Below are 17,540 nucleotides of genomic sequence, written 5' to 3'. Positions count from 1 at the left end.
ATAACTTTGCAGAATATCAGAAAAAACAACACCATTCGAGATCAGCACAAATTGAGACCTAATCCCAATTTGTGTTGTAAGATGCTTTGGTGGATATAGAACACCAGATATCATAAAGTCCATACCACCACATCCATCAAATATTCATATACATAAATTTCTATCCTTGCTGGTTCGGTATACTCTTTTGGAAGCCAATCATTAAAACAATTGGAATCTGCAGTTACTGTAGGGTGTGAAGAAATGCTTGCCTTCATTTGGCAGGGTAATGAGCCAAGAGTTGAGATACTATGTGACAACTGTACAAGATATTGGTGAGACTGCACTTGGAGTTCTGGTTGCCTAGTTACAAGCAGGACGCAATTAAGCTGGAAAGGGTATAGTAAAGTTTCCTAATGTTGTTCATGGACTGAAGGTTTTGAGTTATAAGGAGAGACTGCATAGATTAAGACTTTACCCTATGGAGTGTAGGAAGTTGAGAAGTGACTTCATAGAATTTTCTCAAATCATGAGTATTGATAGGGTAGATTGATCAGTCATTTTCCCAGGACATGGCAGTTCAAAACTAGAGGATACAGGCAAGGTGAGAGGGGAAAGATTTAAAAGGGACCGGAGGAACTTCATCTGATCAAGGCTATTGGTATATAGAATGAGTTGCCAGAGGAAATAGTAGAAACCGACACAGTTACAAAATTTGAAAGACACTTCAATGGGACTACCTCAAATAAACAACTTGGTTAACTTGGATAAACTGGGTCAAAGAGCCTGTACTGTATAAATCCGAGTCTAATTAATGGCCATAACACACTCTCCTGATGGATTACACTTCGCTTCTTCTCTACCTTCTAAATGCGTAAAATTATAAAAGAATCATATCATAAAAAGGAATGTCAAGAAGTAGAATTTTCACAATTCTAGCTGCAGCTACTAAAAATTGTAACTTACTCACTTGATGGTGAAGGCTCTGGGTCTATTCCATCTCCTGCACAAGTAAAATTGGTAAAAATGCATTAACACAAAAGAATGAAAATGCAAAAACAAATGATGATTCCAACCTTGGCTAAAATTGCTTTATTATTGCCACGTGTACCTATGTACAGTGGAGAAACTGCACCAAGTGAAAAACTTGCATAGCGTTCATACAGATCAATTCATTGTACAGAGCATTGAGGTACGACAAAGATAAAAAAGTAACAATACAGAATAAAGTGTAACAGCTATAGAGGAAATTCAGGTAGACAATAAGATGCAGGATCATAAGACTGGGGTTAATTTACTTTATGATTTGAAAATCTATTGATGGACAGCAAGCAAAATAGGAGCAAATAGATTTATCAGGATGGCAAGAATCAGTGCTTGGATATGCAGAAACAAGTGCTTGTACACCAGCTATTCAGCATGTACATCACAGATTTAGAGGAATGAATTCAATGCAATAAGACCATAAGAGATAGGAGCAGAAATGGGCCATTTGGACTATTGAGCCAGCTGTCATTCCATCACAGCTGATTTATTATCCTTCTGAACCCCTAATTCTCCTGCCTTCTTCCTGTAAGCTTTGACACCATGACTAATTAAGAACCTTTCAATCTCCACTTTAAATGTACCCAATTACTTCATATCCACAGCAGCCTACGGCAACGAATTCCATAGATTCGCCACCCTCTGGCTAAAGAACTTCCTCTTTATCTAAGTGGATATTCCTCTATTCTGAGGTTGTGCCCCCTGGTCCTAGACTCACCCAATACAGGAAACCTCCTATCCCCATCCACCCTGTCTAGGCTTTTCAATATTCAATAGGCTTCAATGAAATCTCCCTCACTTCTAAACTTTCAGTGAATGTATGCCCAAAACCATCAAATGCTGTTGATACATTAACCCTTTCATTCCTGGAAACATTCTCGTGAATCTCCTTTGGAGCCCTACCAATGCCAACACATCTTTTCTTAGATAAGGATCATTAACTATTCACAGCACTCCCAGTAAAGTCTGATCAACGCCTTATAAAACTTCAGTATTATATCCCTGATTTTTAATATTCTCATCCTGAATGCAAACGTTGCATTTGCCTTCCTTACCACCCACTCAACCTGCAAGATAACCTTTACAGAATCCTGCGTGAAGTCTCCCAAGTCCATCTAGAAAATAGTCTACACCTTTTTTATTTCTCTCAAAGTGCACGATGATTCACTTCCCTACACTATACTCCATCTTCCAGTTTTGTCCATTCTCTTAATGTAATTCCTTCTGCAGACTCCCTGCTTCTTCAGCACCTCCTGCCCCTCCACTTATCTTCGCATCATCCGTAAACTTGGCCACAAAGCAATCAATTTCATCATCCAAATCACTGACATATAATGCGAAAAGAGGTACTAACACGGACCTCTGCGGAACGCCACTACTAACTGCCAGCCAATTAGAAAACTTTTTTAAAAATTTATTCCCACTCTTCGCCTCCTGCAATTCAGTTTAGTGATAAACTGACTCCATGTTATCAGTAAAGCACAAGTTTACTAATGATATGAAACCAGCTGGGACTATGAGTTACGAGGATAAATGCTAATGGGATTTAAGAAACAAACAAGAGAAAATCGGCAGATGCTGGAAATCTGAGCACCACACAAAATGCTTAAGAAACTTAGGAAGCTGGGCAGCATCTATGGAAAAGTGTGCAGGCAACGTTTTGGGCCAAAACCCTACAGCAGGACTAGAGATAAAATGACGAGGAGTAGATAAAAAGGTGGGGGGGGGGGGGGGAGGGAGGAGAAACAGAAGATGATAGATGAAACCTGGAGGGGGGAGGTTGAAGTAAAGAGCTGGGAAGTTGATTGGTGAAAGAGACAGAAGGTCATGGTTGAAAGAAAAGGGGGCAGGAGCACCAGAGGGCGGTGATGGGAGGGCAAGGAGATGAGGTGAAAGGGAAAAGGGGAAGGAAAGGTGCAGGACTTCCCCTTCAAAACTTGGGTTTTAATTTGCTACAGAAGCTCCAGTGCACAGGATTGAAAACATGCAGTGGTTTGGAGACTCAGCCAGCTCCCTACCAAGCACATCTTCAAATAGTACCTCAGGAACGCAGCAATCATCGTTAAAGACCCTCAGAATCTACAATATCCTCTTCTCATTACTACCATCGGGGAGGAGGTACAGGAGCCTGAGAATGCACACTGAATGTTTTAGGAACAGCTTCTTCCCCTCGAGCATCAGATATCTGAATGGTCCATGGACAATTTTACTGTCTCTTTGTATTACCTATTAATTTTTATATATTTCTTATTGTAATCTTTAATAATTTCAATTTATATATTTAGCAAAATTCCAGTCCAGCAAGCTGTGCTGCCCAGCAACCTATCTGTTTAACCCAAGCCTAATCATAGGACAATTTGTAATTTACCAATTAACCTACTAACCAATATGTCTTTGGACTGTGGGAGGAAAATGGAGCACCTGGAGGAAACCCACGCAGACATGGGGAGAACATACTAATTCCTTCCCGACGGCATCAGAATTGAAATGTGAATTCCGACGCTATAAGCTGTAATAGCTTTGTGCTCATCGCTATGCTGCCGTGGCACTCTATTGCAATGTACTGGCTTTGCAAAACAACAGATTTCAGAATGGATGTCAGTGATAATAAAACTAACTCTGAGAAAAAAAAAACACGTAATCCTTCTACAGCAATCACCAAAAGCAAACATTCATTTACAGTAAGCAGCTAAGATGCCCTGGCTTTTATTAAAAGTGGTTCTGAGTAAAGGAGCAAGGATAACTTCCTACAATTATATTAGGCCTTGGTAAGACTACATCTGGAGTATTGTGTGCACTTTGGTCTCTTTGCCAAGAAGGGATAATTTGATGTACAGTGAGTGCCACAATGGCTCACCATTTGAGGAGAGATTGTGTTGAGTCAGTCTATATTTACTAGTGTTTAGAAAAAAAAGGGGTGGGGAGGATGAAGGAGGAGAGTTTTTATGCAAGTTTTTAAGAGAGGGGGTTCCTCTCTCAGAAGATGGTGAATCTGTGGAATTATCGCCACCCCCCCCAAAAAAAAAAACAAATTTTCAGGAGAAAGTTTTTTGGACACAGAATAGTTCAAGGTAGACGGAGCAGAAAAGGACTATGGCATTGAAAGAGATGATTAGCCACAATCACACTGAATGGCAGAGACGTTTTGAAAGGCTGAATGGCCTACACCCTCTCCCACTTCTCTGTTTCTACTGAAATTCTATCATGGCGTGTTACCTTCTGGTGATACATTCTTTGGATCTTCTGTGTTTGTTGTTTTGTATCCAACTTGTTCATTCTCTGAGAGAAAAAAAATAGGAGATAGGTTTGCAACAGATCTATTGTAATATTTCAGATGGAGTTGCCTACTGATGTTGGCTAATATGATATGCAACAGTGACACTCACTCATCTTGGATTCTAACAGTTCACTACTTAGCAGATGGTGAAGCATTTCACCATGAATGGCAGAGCAATATTAACTGGTAAACTACTAAGAAAAGTAATCTTGAACAAATGAGGTTATATGTGTCATTTTCTTCACTGGAAGGAATTGTGATTTTGGCAGGGTTATATCTCTTAACCACTCCTCTGAAATCTGTTTCCTTTGTGATTTTTGTGTTTTACAATTTTTTAACATTGTCTTCACCTTTCCCAATGGGGTTGTCAAACATGAACTTTAATGTTATTGGCAAGACAATTACATTTAATTCAAATTTTGCATCACAGTAAAAGCTTAATGAATGGATGGTCATGTTGTCTACATGATATTAATGTGTATGTGGTCATCTTAAACTAGTTCTCTACAAACAAAGCTCAGCAGCTCAGGCAGCTGGAGTGAGATTGGAGACCTCTGACCACTGATGTGGTGCATGATCCCCTTGTTTATCATATGTATTATTGATTTGAATGAAAAAGTAGGTGGCACAATTAATAGACGACACCAAAATTGAGGGTATAATGAACAGTGAAAAAGTTTGTCTAAGAATATAATCATGATTCTGGGCAACTGGGAAACTAGACCAAGGTAAGGCAGGTGGAATTTAACTCTGACATCAGAATTTAACAACTTTGTGGTCATGAACGTTGGGCAAAAAGGGCCTGTTTTTGAGCTGTAGGACTTCAACAAATGTGAAGTGATGCTGCTTGGAAGATATTCCAAGCTCAGAGTAAACAATAAGGTCTGAGGAGGGCTATTGAACAGAGACACCGAGGGTACAAATATAATATCCCTGAAAGTGACAAAAAAGTTTTGAAGAAATTATTTGGCAGGCTGGACTTCATTGATCAAGGCACTAGGTACAGGAGTTAAGATGTCATGTTGCAACTCTACAAGATCCCAAGGAGTATTGAGCTCAGTTTGGTTTTGGAGTTAATAGGAAGAATGCTATTAAAAAAGATACAGAATAGATTCATAAGCCTGTTACCAGGACTGGAAGGCTTGTATTTCAAGGAGATTAGATAGGCCAGTGGTCCCCAACCACTGGGCCGCAGCCTGGTACTGGGCCACGGCCCGGTGGTTGGGGCCCACTGGGATAGGCTGATGCAATTTTCCCTGGAATATAGGAGAGTGACCTTTTATAGTGCCATATAAAGATCATGAAGGTTATGGACAGGGTGAATGGTTAGAGTCTTTATGCTGGAGTCTGGGGAATCTAAAACTAGAGGCATAAATGTATGGTTAACAGGAAAGATTTAAACATGACCCCGGGGGGTGGGGGGGGGGGCCAGTTTTTCCGAACAGAAGCTTTCAGGTATGTGGAATGAGCAGCAGATTCCACATGCAGTCGGCGAAATGACAGTGTTCAAAAGGTATTCAGATAGATACATGGATTGGAATGGTTCAAGAGATATGGGTTAAACACAGGCAGATGGAGCTTAACTTTACAAAGCCATCTTGGTTGGCATTGATGTGTTGGGCTGAAGGACCCATTTTTGTGCTGTGAATAGACGAGAGCTCAGAAGAGGAATAAAAAGGGGAAAATGTTGCTACCAGAAATTAAAAGATGGGAAGCTATAAAGGTCAGGTGTGGTGTGCTTAAGATCAATATTATGATCGCAAATAACACTTTTGGTTGCAAGTGAACAGTGCTCTGAAACTTTTAATTAACTTTCAAAGTGGTCTACAGTGTATTTCTGTTAAAAACACACACACAGAAGAATAGTTTTAAGTGAACCACATGCTAACTGAATTTGATAAGTGGAAGGGGGGTGCTATCATGAATTATTCTGCAGCAGAAAGATCAAACACACATTACCCCGTTGTATTGGGGATTGATCAATGCTTTGGCTTTTGGACAAGTCACTGCTAAAAGATTCCCTGATCTTAATTAAAATAGTGGAGTAAATTTTTCCCTGTACCTGAGTTATCATTTTCCCCTTAAGTTTTACAATTGAAGCCAACTAGCCAGTACTTTTTTTTTTAAAGAAACTATTGCTTGGGACCTATTATTTGTAATTTGAAAGTTATATTTCCTTATATAAAAGAGATGACTATATGTGATACTAAGTGATACATCCTAAATTTCAAATGAATCTACAACATATTTGAAAAAGACCACCTTAATTTCAGAAATATTTACAGGTGCCTTTCTCAGATCCCCAACTCTGCCCTTAGTAACTCAGAATATCTGTTCTAGAATTTTTCAGAAATTTTTTTTAAAAAGTGACAGCAATTAGCAAACATTCATTGATTTAACACTGAAGTGGCCCCTTGAGTTTTCTATCAAAATAAAAGTTATTTAAAAATGCATCTCAAAGTAAAGTAAATTGTTATTTCTGTATATCCAACAAAGTGCCACTGAATTTCTAGGCCAATCATCCAGCAAAATTCAGATTCTGTTTTTAAATGAATTTTCATAACAAACATGCTTTGTAATGCACACAAAATGCTGGAGGAACTCCGCAGGTCAGGGAGCATCTATGGAAATCAATAAACAGTTGACATTTTGGACTGAGAAACTTCTTCCGGGGCTGAAAAGGGGGAAGACACCAGAATAAAAAGGTGGGGAGAGGGGATGTTGGACCAGCTAGAAGGTGGTAGGTGAATCCAGGAGGTGAGAAAGGCAGACGGCTGGAGAAGAATTTGATAGGAGAGGAGTGGACCATCGGAGTAAAAGAAGGCAAGGTACCGGGGGAGGTGATACAGGTAAGAAGAAGAGGTAAGAGGCCAGAGTGCAGAATAGAAGACAGAAAGGAGTGGGAAAAATTCCCAGGAGAAATTGATTCATACCATCAGGCTGGAGGCTACCTAGATGGAATATGAGGTCTTCTTCTTCCACCCTGAGAGAGGACTCATCGTGGCAAAAGAGGAGGCTGTGGACCGACATGTTGGAAAAGGAATGGGGTAGGAATTAAAATGGTTGGCCACTGGGAATTCTGCTTTTGGCAGATAGAGCTGAGGCACTCAAAGTGGTCCCCAATTTACATCAGGTCTTACCAATGTAGAGGAGGTCACATCGGGAGCACTGGATACAGTAACAACCCCAACAGATTCGCAGGTGAAATGTTGCCTCACCTGGAAGGACTGTTTGGCCCCTGAATGGAGGCATGGGAGGAGGTAAATAAGCATATCTGTCACCTGCAGGGATATGTACCAGGAGGGAGATTAGTGGGGAGAGATGAATGGACAAGAGAATCACAGAGTGAGAGATCCCTGTGGAAAACAGGGAGTGGGGGTGCAGGAAGGTAAAGATGTGTTTGGTGGGGGGATCCTGTTGAAGATGGTGGAAGTTGCAGAAAATGAGGTGTTGGATGCAGAGACTCATGAGTGGTAGGTGAAGACAAGAGGAATTCTATCCCTGTTAAGTTGGCAGGAAGAGCCTGGATGTCCAGGAAATGAAGGAGATGTGAGTGAGGGCAGCAACAATGGTGGAGGAAGGGAAGCCCTGTTCTTTGACAATAGACAGTAGGTGCAGGAGTAGGCCATTCGGCCCTTCTAGCCAGCACCGCCATTCACTGTGATCATACACAATCAGTACCCCGTTCCTGCCCTCTCCCCATATCCCTTGACCCCGCTATCTATAAGAGCTCTAACCAACTCTCTCTTGAATGCATCCAGAGACTTGGCCTCCACTGCCTTCTGGGGCAGAGCATTCCACATATCCACCACTCTCTGGGTGAAAAAGTTTTGCCGCATCTCTGTTCTAAATGGCCTACCCCTTATTCTTAAACTGTGGCCTCTAGTTCTGGGCTCACCCATCAGCGGGAACATGCTTCCTGCCTCCAGTGTGTCCAATCCCTTAATAATATTATATGTTTCAATCAGATCCCCTCTCATCCTTCTAAATTCCAGTGTATACAAACCCAGTCGCTCCAATCTTTCAACATATGACAGTCCTGCCATTCCGGGAATTAACCTTGTGAACCTACACTGCACTCCCTCAATAGCAAGAATGTCCTTCCTCAAATTTGGAGACCAAAACTGCACACAATACTCCAGGTGGGGTCTCACCAGGGCCCTGTACAGCTGCAGAAGGACCTCTTTACACCTATACTCAATTCCTCTTGTTATAAAAGCCAGCATGCCATTAGCTTTCTTCACTGCCTGCTGTACCTGCATGCTTGCTTTCATTGACTGAAGTACAAGAACACCTAGATCTCATTGTACTTCCCCTTTTCCTAACTTGACTCCATTTAGAAAGTAATCTGCCTTCCTGTTCTTGCCACCAAAATGGATAACCTCACATTTATCCACATTAAACTGCACCTGCCATACATTTGCCCACTCACCCAACCTTTCCAAGTCACCCTGCATTCTCATAACATCCTCCTGACATCTCACACTGCTACCCAGCTTTGTGTCATCAGCAAATTTGCTAATGTTACTTTTAATCCCTTCATCTAAATCATTAATGTATATTGTAAACAGCTGCGGTCCCAGCACCGAACCTTGCGGTACCCCACTGGTCACAGCCTGCCATTCCGAAAGGGACCCGTTAATCACTACTCTTTGTTTCCTGTCAGCCAGCCAATTTTCAATCCATGTCAGTACTCTGCTCCCAATACCATGTGCCCTAATTTTGCCCACTAATATCCTATGTGGGACTTTATCAAAAGCTTCCTGGAAGTCCAGGTACACTACATCCACTGGCTCTCCCTTGTCCATTTTCATAGTTACATCCTCAAAAAACTCCAGAAGATTAGTCAAGCATGATTTTCCCTTCATAAATCCATGCTGACTCTGACTGATCCTTCTACTGCTATCCAAATGTGTCGTAATTTCCTCTTTTATAATTGACTCCAGCATCTTTCCCACCACTGACGTTAGGCCAACCGGTCTATAATTCCGTTTTCTCTCTCCCTCCTTTCTTGAAAAGTGGGACAACATTAGCCACCCTCCAATCAGCAGGAACTGTTCCTGAATGTACAGAACATTGGAAAATGATTACCAATGCGTCCATGATTTCTAGAGCCACCTCTTTAAGTACCCTGGGATGCAGACCATCAGGTCCCGGGGACTTATCAGCCTTCAGACTCGACAGTCTATCCAACACCGTTTCTTGCCTAATATAAATTTCCTTCAGTTCATCCTTTACCCTAGTTCCTTTGGTCACTATTACATCTGGGAGATTGTCTGTGTCTTCCCTAGTGAAGACACATCCAAAGTACCTGTTCAACTCATCTGCCATTTCCTTGTTCCCCATAATAAATTCACCTGCTTCTGTCTTCAATGGCCCAATTTTGGTCTTAACTATTTTTTTGCTATTCACATACCTAAAGAAGCTTTTACTATCCTCCTTTATATTCTTGGCTAGTTTACCTTCATACCTCATTTTTTCTTGGTGTATTGCCTTTTTTTTAATCTTCTGTTGCTCTTTAAAAGCTTCCCAGTCCTCTGGTTTCCCGCTCACCTTTGCTATGTTATACTTCTTCTCTTTTATTTTTATACTGCCCTTTACTTCCCTCGTCAGCCACGGCCGCCCGTGACGGAAGACATCGCTGATGACCTGGAAGGGAAAGCCTCATTCTGGGAACAGATGTGGCAGAGGCGAAGGAACTGATGAAAGGAATAGCATCTTTAAAGGAGAGATGGTTGAAGAGGTATAGTCAAGATAACTGTGGGAATCAGTAGATTTATAAAAGATGTTGGTAGACAGTTTTCCTCCAGAGATGGAGACAATGAGATCGAGAAAGGGGAGAGAGGCATCAGAAATGGACCAGGTGGTAGGATGGAAGTTAGAGGCAAAGTTGATTAAATTGATGAGCTCAGCATTGGTGCAGGAAGCAGCACCAATGCAGTCATCAATGCAGGAAGAGTTGGGGAGCATTGTTAGAACAATTTTTGGGTTTAGCACATTTACATTTAGCAAATCATTTTGGCTCCCAGTCTTCACATCTGAATATGGATTTAATTTGGAGTGCAGCTCTGAGCAATGTTTTGTTGAATAAAGAAGCTGCTTTGTATCCACCAGTACTTTTCTCCAGCAGCTCCATTCATGCACAATGCAGTCATCAATGTAGCACAGGAAGAGTTGGGCAGCTTTACCAGTGAAGGCTTGGAACATGGACTTGTCTATATAGCCAATAAAAAGGTAGGCATAGCTGGGGCCCATGCGGGTGCCCATGGCTAACCCTCGAGTCTGGAGAAAGTAGGAGGAGCCAAAGGAAACACTGTTGACGGTGAGAACCGATTCTGCCAGACAGAGGAGGGTGGTGATTGAGGGGAACTGTTTGGGTGTTTTGTTGAGAAAGAAGTGGAGAGCTTTAAGTCCTTCCCAAAATGCAAAGGGACTGGCCATCCACGGTGAAAATGAGGATGTCAAGGCCAGGGAATTAAAAGTTGTTGAGGAGAAGGACAGCATATAAAGTGTTGCAAATACATTCCACTGGTATAGCATTAAAGACTATTAGTTCTATCACAATAAACATTAATTTAGGCAAAAGAGTAGTGAAGGTGGATACCTACTATTTTTTTTCTGATACCAACTGAAAACGGAAATAACGATGGAGCAGACTAATAGAACCAACACAACTGCAATCAGAACAACGTGCCCTCGACTATTTCCTAAAAAACAAAAATATTTGAACCATTTTTCACAATTGGATGAACTTAATCAGAATTACAGTGCATTCCAGTTAACTGGTCCATCAATTAATCAGGGCAGCTGCTTATTTTGGACAATTCTTAAAGAACAAAGACTAATTGAGAAAATAGATGGGATTCCCTTTGCTGATTTGGGACACTATGGCACTTAAATGCGATGGGAGACTACTGCAAAACTGTTTCTAACTAGTGTCAGCCACATGAATGAATTTGTCTGGCTATTAAAAAGTACATTATACTTAGAGTGAAGAGCTTTTAAATATCATCAATTATGTGTGTTTATGTTCAAAAAGCAATGATTTTTGTCTCTGATATTGGCAAGAAATAAGCAGTAATCAATTTAGAAGTGTTTTGTTCTTTGCAGTTTCATGCTCTCAGGCTTGGCGATGCCAGAAGTGGCGGGACTGAAATGGAATGATTTCACTATTTCAACAAATTAGGAACTACAAAGTATTTGAAGGTATCAACAATCGACAAAACAGAGATTTGGAGGATACACTCATCAAAAGCATTATATGAAGGCCATCCATTATCTGCACTGATTTTGTTCTTTTACAGTCAATTAAGAGAATACAGCAGGCTGTTAGCTGTCCATTGTACGCAACAAAGACAGTGAAACCTGTGCAGAAAAGCTGTTGCTCTGGGATGGTTTCACTCCCTCCACTTTGGAAGCTCAGGTCTAGTGGTACAAGTAATCATCACAAACTAGGGTTTTCCTTGGTTGCAGTGGATGGCCAGGACTTCTTTGTGTCTTTCCATTAAGTATTGCAGAACCACCTTCTTCACCGTTGGATCTCTGTTTATCTCATCTGCCCAGTCCACCAGAGCCGACTTCACATGCTCAGACAGAGATGGCCCTTGTGACCAGGATAGGAGGCCCGCGAGCTACCCTCACCTGGCTTAACCTGTCTGTTGAAGCGGTGTACCAGGATGTGGTAAATGTCACATGCAAACGGCTACTTGGAGCCGCAGGTGAGACCTGAGTGTCTGGTGGGACCCCAAAGGTGAGTGAGCCGCCCCAAAATGGACGCATCAAGCCCGTTCACCAGAGGATCCCCCACTCCTCCCCTCCCCGGACATGCCATAAATGTGTTGTGTTCGCTGGATGAATTCCTCCATCGATAACAATTACAAATTAACATACAGTTTTATAGTACTATATTGTTAGTGTTCTAATTTGTTCTGTATTCCCTTTAAATACACAATTTGTTACTTAGCTAAATGGTAGTTTGTCCTTTTTATACCTTTTTAACTATTTCCAAGAAGCTTCAGCTGATTGGGGCAACTGCTAAATTGGGCCAAAATGTACTGGTCCTGATGTGTCCCAATTAGCCAGAATCCACCATTATTTTATCTGAACTTTTAATGATTTGGCAAGATGTAATGGTGCACTGAATTAGATGCAGATTAGGAATGATAACAAGATGATACTTAGACGATGCGATTTATCATCTGTGTGAACTAGGTTGATCTCAACCAGGTGGAATCAATTTCAATGTCTGCCTTCAATAGCATGTTTATCAGGCTAGAACTCTGATCAGATAATAGACATGGTGACACAAAAATAACAAGTCTAAGAATCAATTGCTTGATGAGTTATACAGTAGTGAACCAGGCCCTATGGCTCAACTTATCCATGCCAACCAAGTTCTCTACCTGAGTCAGTACCATTTGTTTGTGTTTTTCCCATTATCCATGGATAAGAAAGCTTCAATGCCTTTTAAACACTATTATTGTACCAGCTTGTACAACTTCTGGCAGATCATTCCACATACCTACAACCCTCTGAATTGAAAACATTGCCCCTTGGGTCCCCTTTAAACCTCTCCCTTCTCAGCTTAAACCCATAACCTCTTAGCTTTTGACTTCCCTGCCCTGGGAGAAAGACTGACAATCCACCTTCCCTATTTCCATCCACTGTCCTGAGACTGAGAAATCTGATTGTGTAACCATTCTACTTAATGAGGTTTCCATTTATACATGTCAGAGGGAGCTCAAATCTTCCATCGTGCAACACTCAGAAATGTGCCCCAACTTCAGTATTTAAAGGCCTGGCTCTGAATTTGAGATTTCCTCCAGATTCCTGACCAGAAGAGAAAAATTCTATCTTAAGTGTTCTTCTTAATTATATACAAATTACTACACCTTACATTTCAGAAAACAATTCAAGTTTGCCTAATATCACCTTGTAATAATTTAATCAAAGAAATTAAATATCATCCCACTAAGCCTATCCTACACTCCTCTAAAGACCTATATATTTAAAAACAAGCTGACCAGAATTAATGACTTCCAAATGTGGGTCCCACAAAACTTTATATATCTATTTATGTATCTTTCTGCTCTTCAGGATAGACCAGAACTCCATTAACCACTGACTTGCTTGTTTTTACCACATCTGTTCAAAACTTTGTGTCCATGGAAGTCCACATTTCAGTGGTCCTCCTTGCATCACTGAGGAAAAAAAACTCTGTTCAGCCCTTACTTCCTATGTGGGTATTGTCCATGTTAAAATCCATTTACTTTTTTCTCCTTCATTCACTTAAAGTATCAATACCTCGATATGATAATACTCCCATCTAAACTATCTCAATACTATTCCATGGGATACTTTTTTTGTTATTTGGGTTACTTGCTGGTGTCCAATCACAAACAAGAGAAGACCTGCAGGTGCTGGAAATCTGAGCAAAACACACAATGCTGGAGGAAATCAGCAGGCCAGACAGCATCTATGGAAAGAGTATAGTCGATGTTTCGGGCCAAAACCCTTCGACAGGACTGGAGAGAAAAAGCCAAGGAGTAGATTTAAAAAGTGAGGGGGAAGAGGAGAGAAAAACACAAGGTGATAGATGAAATCTGTAGTGGGAAGGATGAAGTAAAGAGCTGGGAAGTTGATTGGTGGAAGAATTCTGCGATCAGGATGAGGCTTTTAATTCTAGAATGAAGGAGATGTCTTATTTTTTCAAAGAAAGGGGCTTCCCTTCCTCCGCTATCAATGCGGCCCTCAACCGCACCTCTTCCATTTCACGTATGTCTGCTCTTTTCCCACCCACCCGCCACCCTACCAGGGGTAGGGTTCCTCGTCCTCACCCACCACTACACCAGCCACTGTGTCCAACACATAATTCTCTGTAACTTCTGCCATCTCAAACAGGATCCCACCACCAAGCATTTTTTCCCTCCCCCCACCCCCACTTTCTGCAGGGATCACTCCCCGTGTCCACTCCCTCATCCATTTGTCCCTCCTCACTAATCTCCCTCCTAGCACTTAACTTACAAGCAGGATAAGTGCTACACTTGCTCCTACACCTCCTCTCTCAGTACCATTTAGGGCCTTAAACAGTCCTTCCAGGTGAGGTGACACTTCTCCTGTGAGACTGTTGAGGTCATAAACGGTGTCTGGTGCTCCCGCTGTGGCCTCCTGTATAGTAGTGAGACCCGACATAGATAGGGAGACTGCTTTGCTGAGCACCTATGCTTTGTCTACCAGAAAAAGTGGGATCTCCCAGTAGCCACCAATTTTAATTCCACTTCCCATTTCAATATGTCCATCCATGGCATCCTCCACTGCCGCGATGAGGCCACACTCAGGTTGGAGGAGCAACACCTTATATTCCATCTGGGTAGCCTCCAGCCTGAAGCCAAGAACATTGATTTCTCAAACTTCTGGTAATGCCCCTCCCTTCTGTCTCTTTCATCAAACAACCAAGTTCTTTACTTCATCCTCCCCCCCCCCCCCCCCCAGGTTTCATCTAATCATCTGGTGTTTCACTCTCCCTTCCCCCTACCTTTTCAATCTAATCCTTGGCTTTTTTTTCGCCAATCCTGCTGAATAAAATGGTTGTGTTGATTACAATATAACCATGTAGCACTACTGAAAGTTTCTGTGGATGTCACACTGCTTCCATGTTAAAGAAAATGCACAAGTAACAAAAGTATATATGAACTCATCCATTTTTAAGTTCTACAAATATTTTCTCAGAATACTCTTACCTCTACTATAGCATTTCTCTATGTTAATAGGGTCACTCCGAGCCTGATATCCATGTTGTTCCACAATGCAGGCATATTCACCAGAAGATTCTTCAGGGTTATATATTATTAAGCATTTGTTCTCAAGAGATAAATCAAAATTATCATTTTGCACTACAATGCTGTCTTGATGCATCCATTGAATTGTAACTGATAGACGGTCTTCAAAATTGCATTCTAGGTGAATATTCGTGCCATTTGCAGTGCAATTAATTGTTGGTTGCGAAAGTGGTGCTACAATTGAAAGAAAATATTTGAAAAAATGTTGAATCACCACACTAAGTCTCTTCTAAACTATTGGTAACAATAATTCTCAAAGATTACACATCTGGAATGAGTTATTTATGACAATACCCACAAAGACTTATCACTACCAAGTTAATACATTATCTTAGTATATTGTCAAAAGAATAAAAAAGTTATATTGGTATCCTTAACAATCGTTTGCAGATAGATGATTTAGGCATAATAAATCTTAAACTTGGTGAATAACACAAAAATAGGGGATGCTTTAAACAGCAATAGTGTAAAACTCTTTATATAAACACCAACTTGGCAAAATGCAAATGAAAGTTCAACAAGAGAAAATCTGAAGATGCTGGAAATCCAAGTAACAAACACATAAAATGCTGGAGTAACAGCAGGGCAGGCAGCATCTGCTGAAAAGTATAAACAGTCGACTTTTTGGGCCGAGTCCTTTCGTCAGGACTGGAAAAAGAGGGAAGGGTAACCTAAAGAGTTGGGGAGTCGATTGATGAAAGAGATAGAGAGCTGGAGGAGAGAGGAGGAGGAGCAGCAAAAGGAGGTGATGGGCAGCTAAGGAGTTATGATGAGGGAAATGGGAATGGGGAAGGGGTGGTGGAAGCAAATACCAGAAGTTCGAGAAATCGATCGTCAGGTTGGAGACTACCCAGACAGAATACAAGTTGTTGCTCCTCCAGTCTGAGTGTGGCCTCATTGTGGCAATTAGGAATTGCAATTAAATGTTGTCTGAGTCTGCAATGCCAACATCCCTTGAATAAAATAAAAAGTGACTACAGAAATATAAAACTACATCCCTACTGATGCCATACAAGGGCAAACTTATCTCATCTATTTTCTTTTTTTGTCATGAAGCTGGCGGAAGTACCAATCAAATGTGCAGTGGGGAATGCATCTTTAAGCCCTCCCAATCAGTCAATAAGGAAAGCTAGCTTTGTTTAAAAGTCATTAAATGGGAAGAAATTAGGAGCAGGAGTAGGCCACATGGCCCTCCAAGCCTGCCCTGGCTGATACACACTAGCCTCAACTCTCCTGTGCTAGTTCACCATAACCCTCAATTCCTCGATGTTTCAAGTATTTATCTACATCCATCTTAGATGTGGGTAATAACCTTCATCACCCTTGAGGTCAGAGAGTTTCAGAGATTAACTTAGTTTTAAATGATTTAGGTCTTTATTTTGTAACTAAAGCTCCCTTGTTTGTGACTTTCCCTCTTGTGGAAATATCTCAAGATCTGCCCTGCCAAACCCACTTAAGGTGTTGTATGTTTGCATTAGGTCACACTTCATTCTTCCAAAGACCAATGAATACAAATCTAAACCATCTAGTCTCTCTTGATAGATCAACCCCTTCATGCCAAGAATTAGCCGAGTGAATCTCCACTGGACTGGCTCCAGTGCCACTGTATCTGCTTCCTTAAACTAAGGGGAGCAAAACTCTGCATAGTAATTCAGATGAAGATTCAATCACCCTGTAGAAATACAAGTGTTAACTCTTCTTAAATTTTATCCTCTTTGCAATAAAAGACCAAAATGCCATTTGTCCTCTTGACTACTTGTTGAATATATCTGCTAACTTTGTGGTTCATACCTAGGTATCTCTGAACCTCACTCATTTGCATTGTCTCTCTATGTTGATAATAATACACCATTTGATTTTTCTTACCAGAGTGCATGGCCTCACACTTCCACACATTAAACTCCATAGAAACTTGAGGGTTTCCCCCACAGGTTTTTGCTCCACCTCCCTCTCCTATCAGATTCCATCATCTAGCTTTCTCTTGCTTCCACCTACCACTTCCTAGCCTCTGTCGTGATTTCAACTCTTCCCTCCTCCATCTGTCCATCACCCCTCACCTGAATCCACCTATTGCTTGCCAAATTTCTGCCCAATTGCCTTGCCTCTCGATACTCATTAACTCCCCGTACTCTTTCGGTCGTGATTGAAGGTCTTGATCCGAAATGTCGAATGTCCATTTTCCTCCAAAGATGCTGTCTAACCCTTTGAGTTTCTCCAGCAGTTTGCTTTTTGGTCCAGAATTCAGCATCAGGTCTCTCATCTACATGATACTGTGTTTGCTGTGACAGGCTCTCATCCACTCGACCAACAATTTTCACTGCCTATGATGTGCCTAGGACCTGTCATACGTAGCTGTTATCTCCAGCAGCTAGAATGATAAAAGCAGTAGGGGCATGAGAAGA

General features: G+C 41.3%; 1 protein-coding gene across 4 annotated transcripts in view; it reads right to left on the bottom strand.

Annotated features, from left to right (window-relative positions):
- Positions 1-17,540, bottom strand: part of LOC140727739 (cell adhesion molecule CEACAM20-like) — a 35,838-nt gene that overhangs the window by 3,392 nt on the left and 14,906 nt on the right. Inside the window, exons 3-6 of one of the 4 annotated variants that reach the window (XM_073045445.1) lie at positions 15,040-15,312; positions 10,909-11,007; positions 4,240-4,302; positions 946-982 (exon numbers count right to left, since the gene is read on the bottom strand). In XM_073045445.1, the coding sequence (XP_072901546.1) occupies positions 946-982; positions 4,240-4,302; positions 10,909-11,007; positions 15,040-15,312 (472 nt within the window). The remainder of the gene's footprint in view (positions 1-945; positions 983-4,239; positions 4,303-10,908; positions 11,008-15,039; positions 15,313-17,540) is intronic. The other 3 variants (XM_073045444.1, XM_073045447.1, XM_073045446.1) reach the window with 3 other exon arrangements.

Source organism: Hemitrygon akajei, chromosome 5 (assembly GCF_048418815.1).
Source record: "Hemitrygon akajei chromosome 5, sHemAka1.3, whole genome shotgun sequence".
Classification (NCBI taxonomy): domain Eukaryota; kingdom Metazoa; phylum Chordata; class Chondrichthyes; order Myliobatiformes; family Dasyatidae; genus Hemitrygon; species Hemitrygon akajei.
Note: the sequence above shows the minus strand (reverse complement) of the source record. Positions and strands in the feature narration are given on the sequence as shown.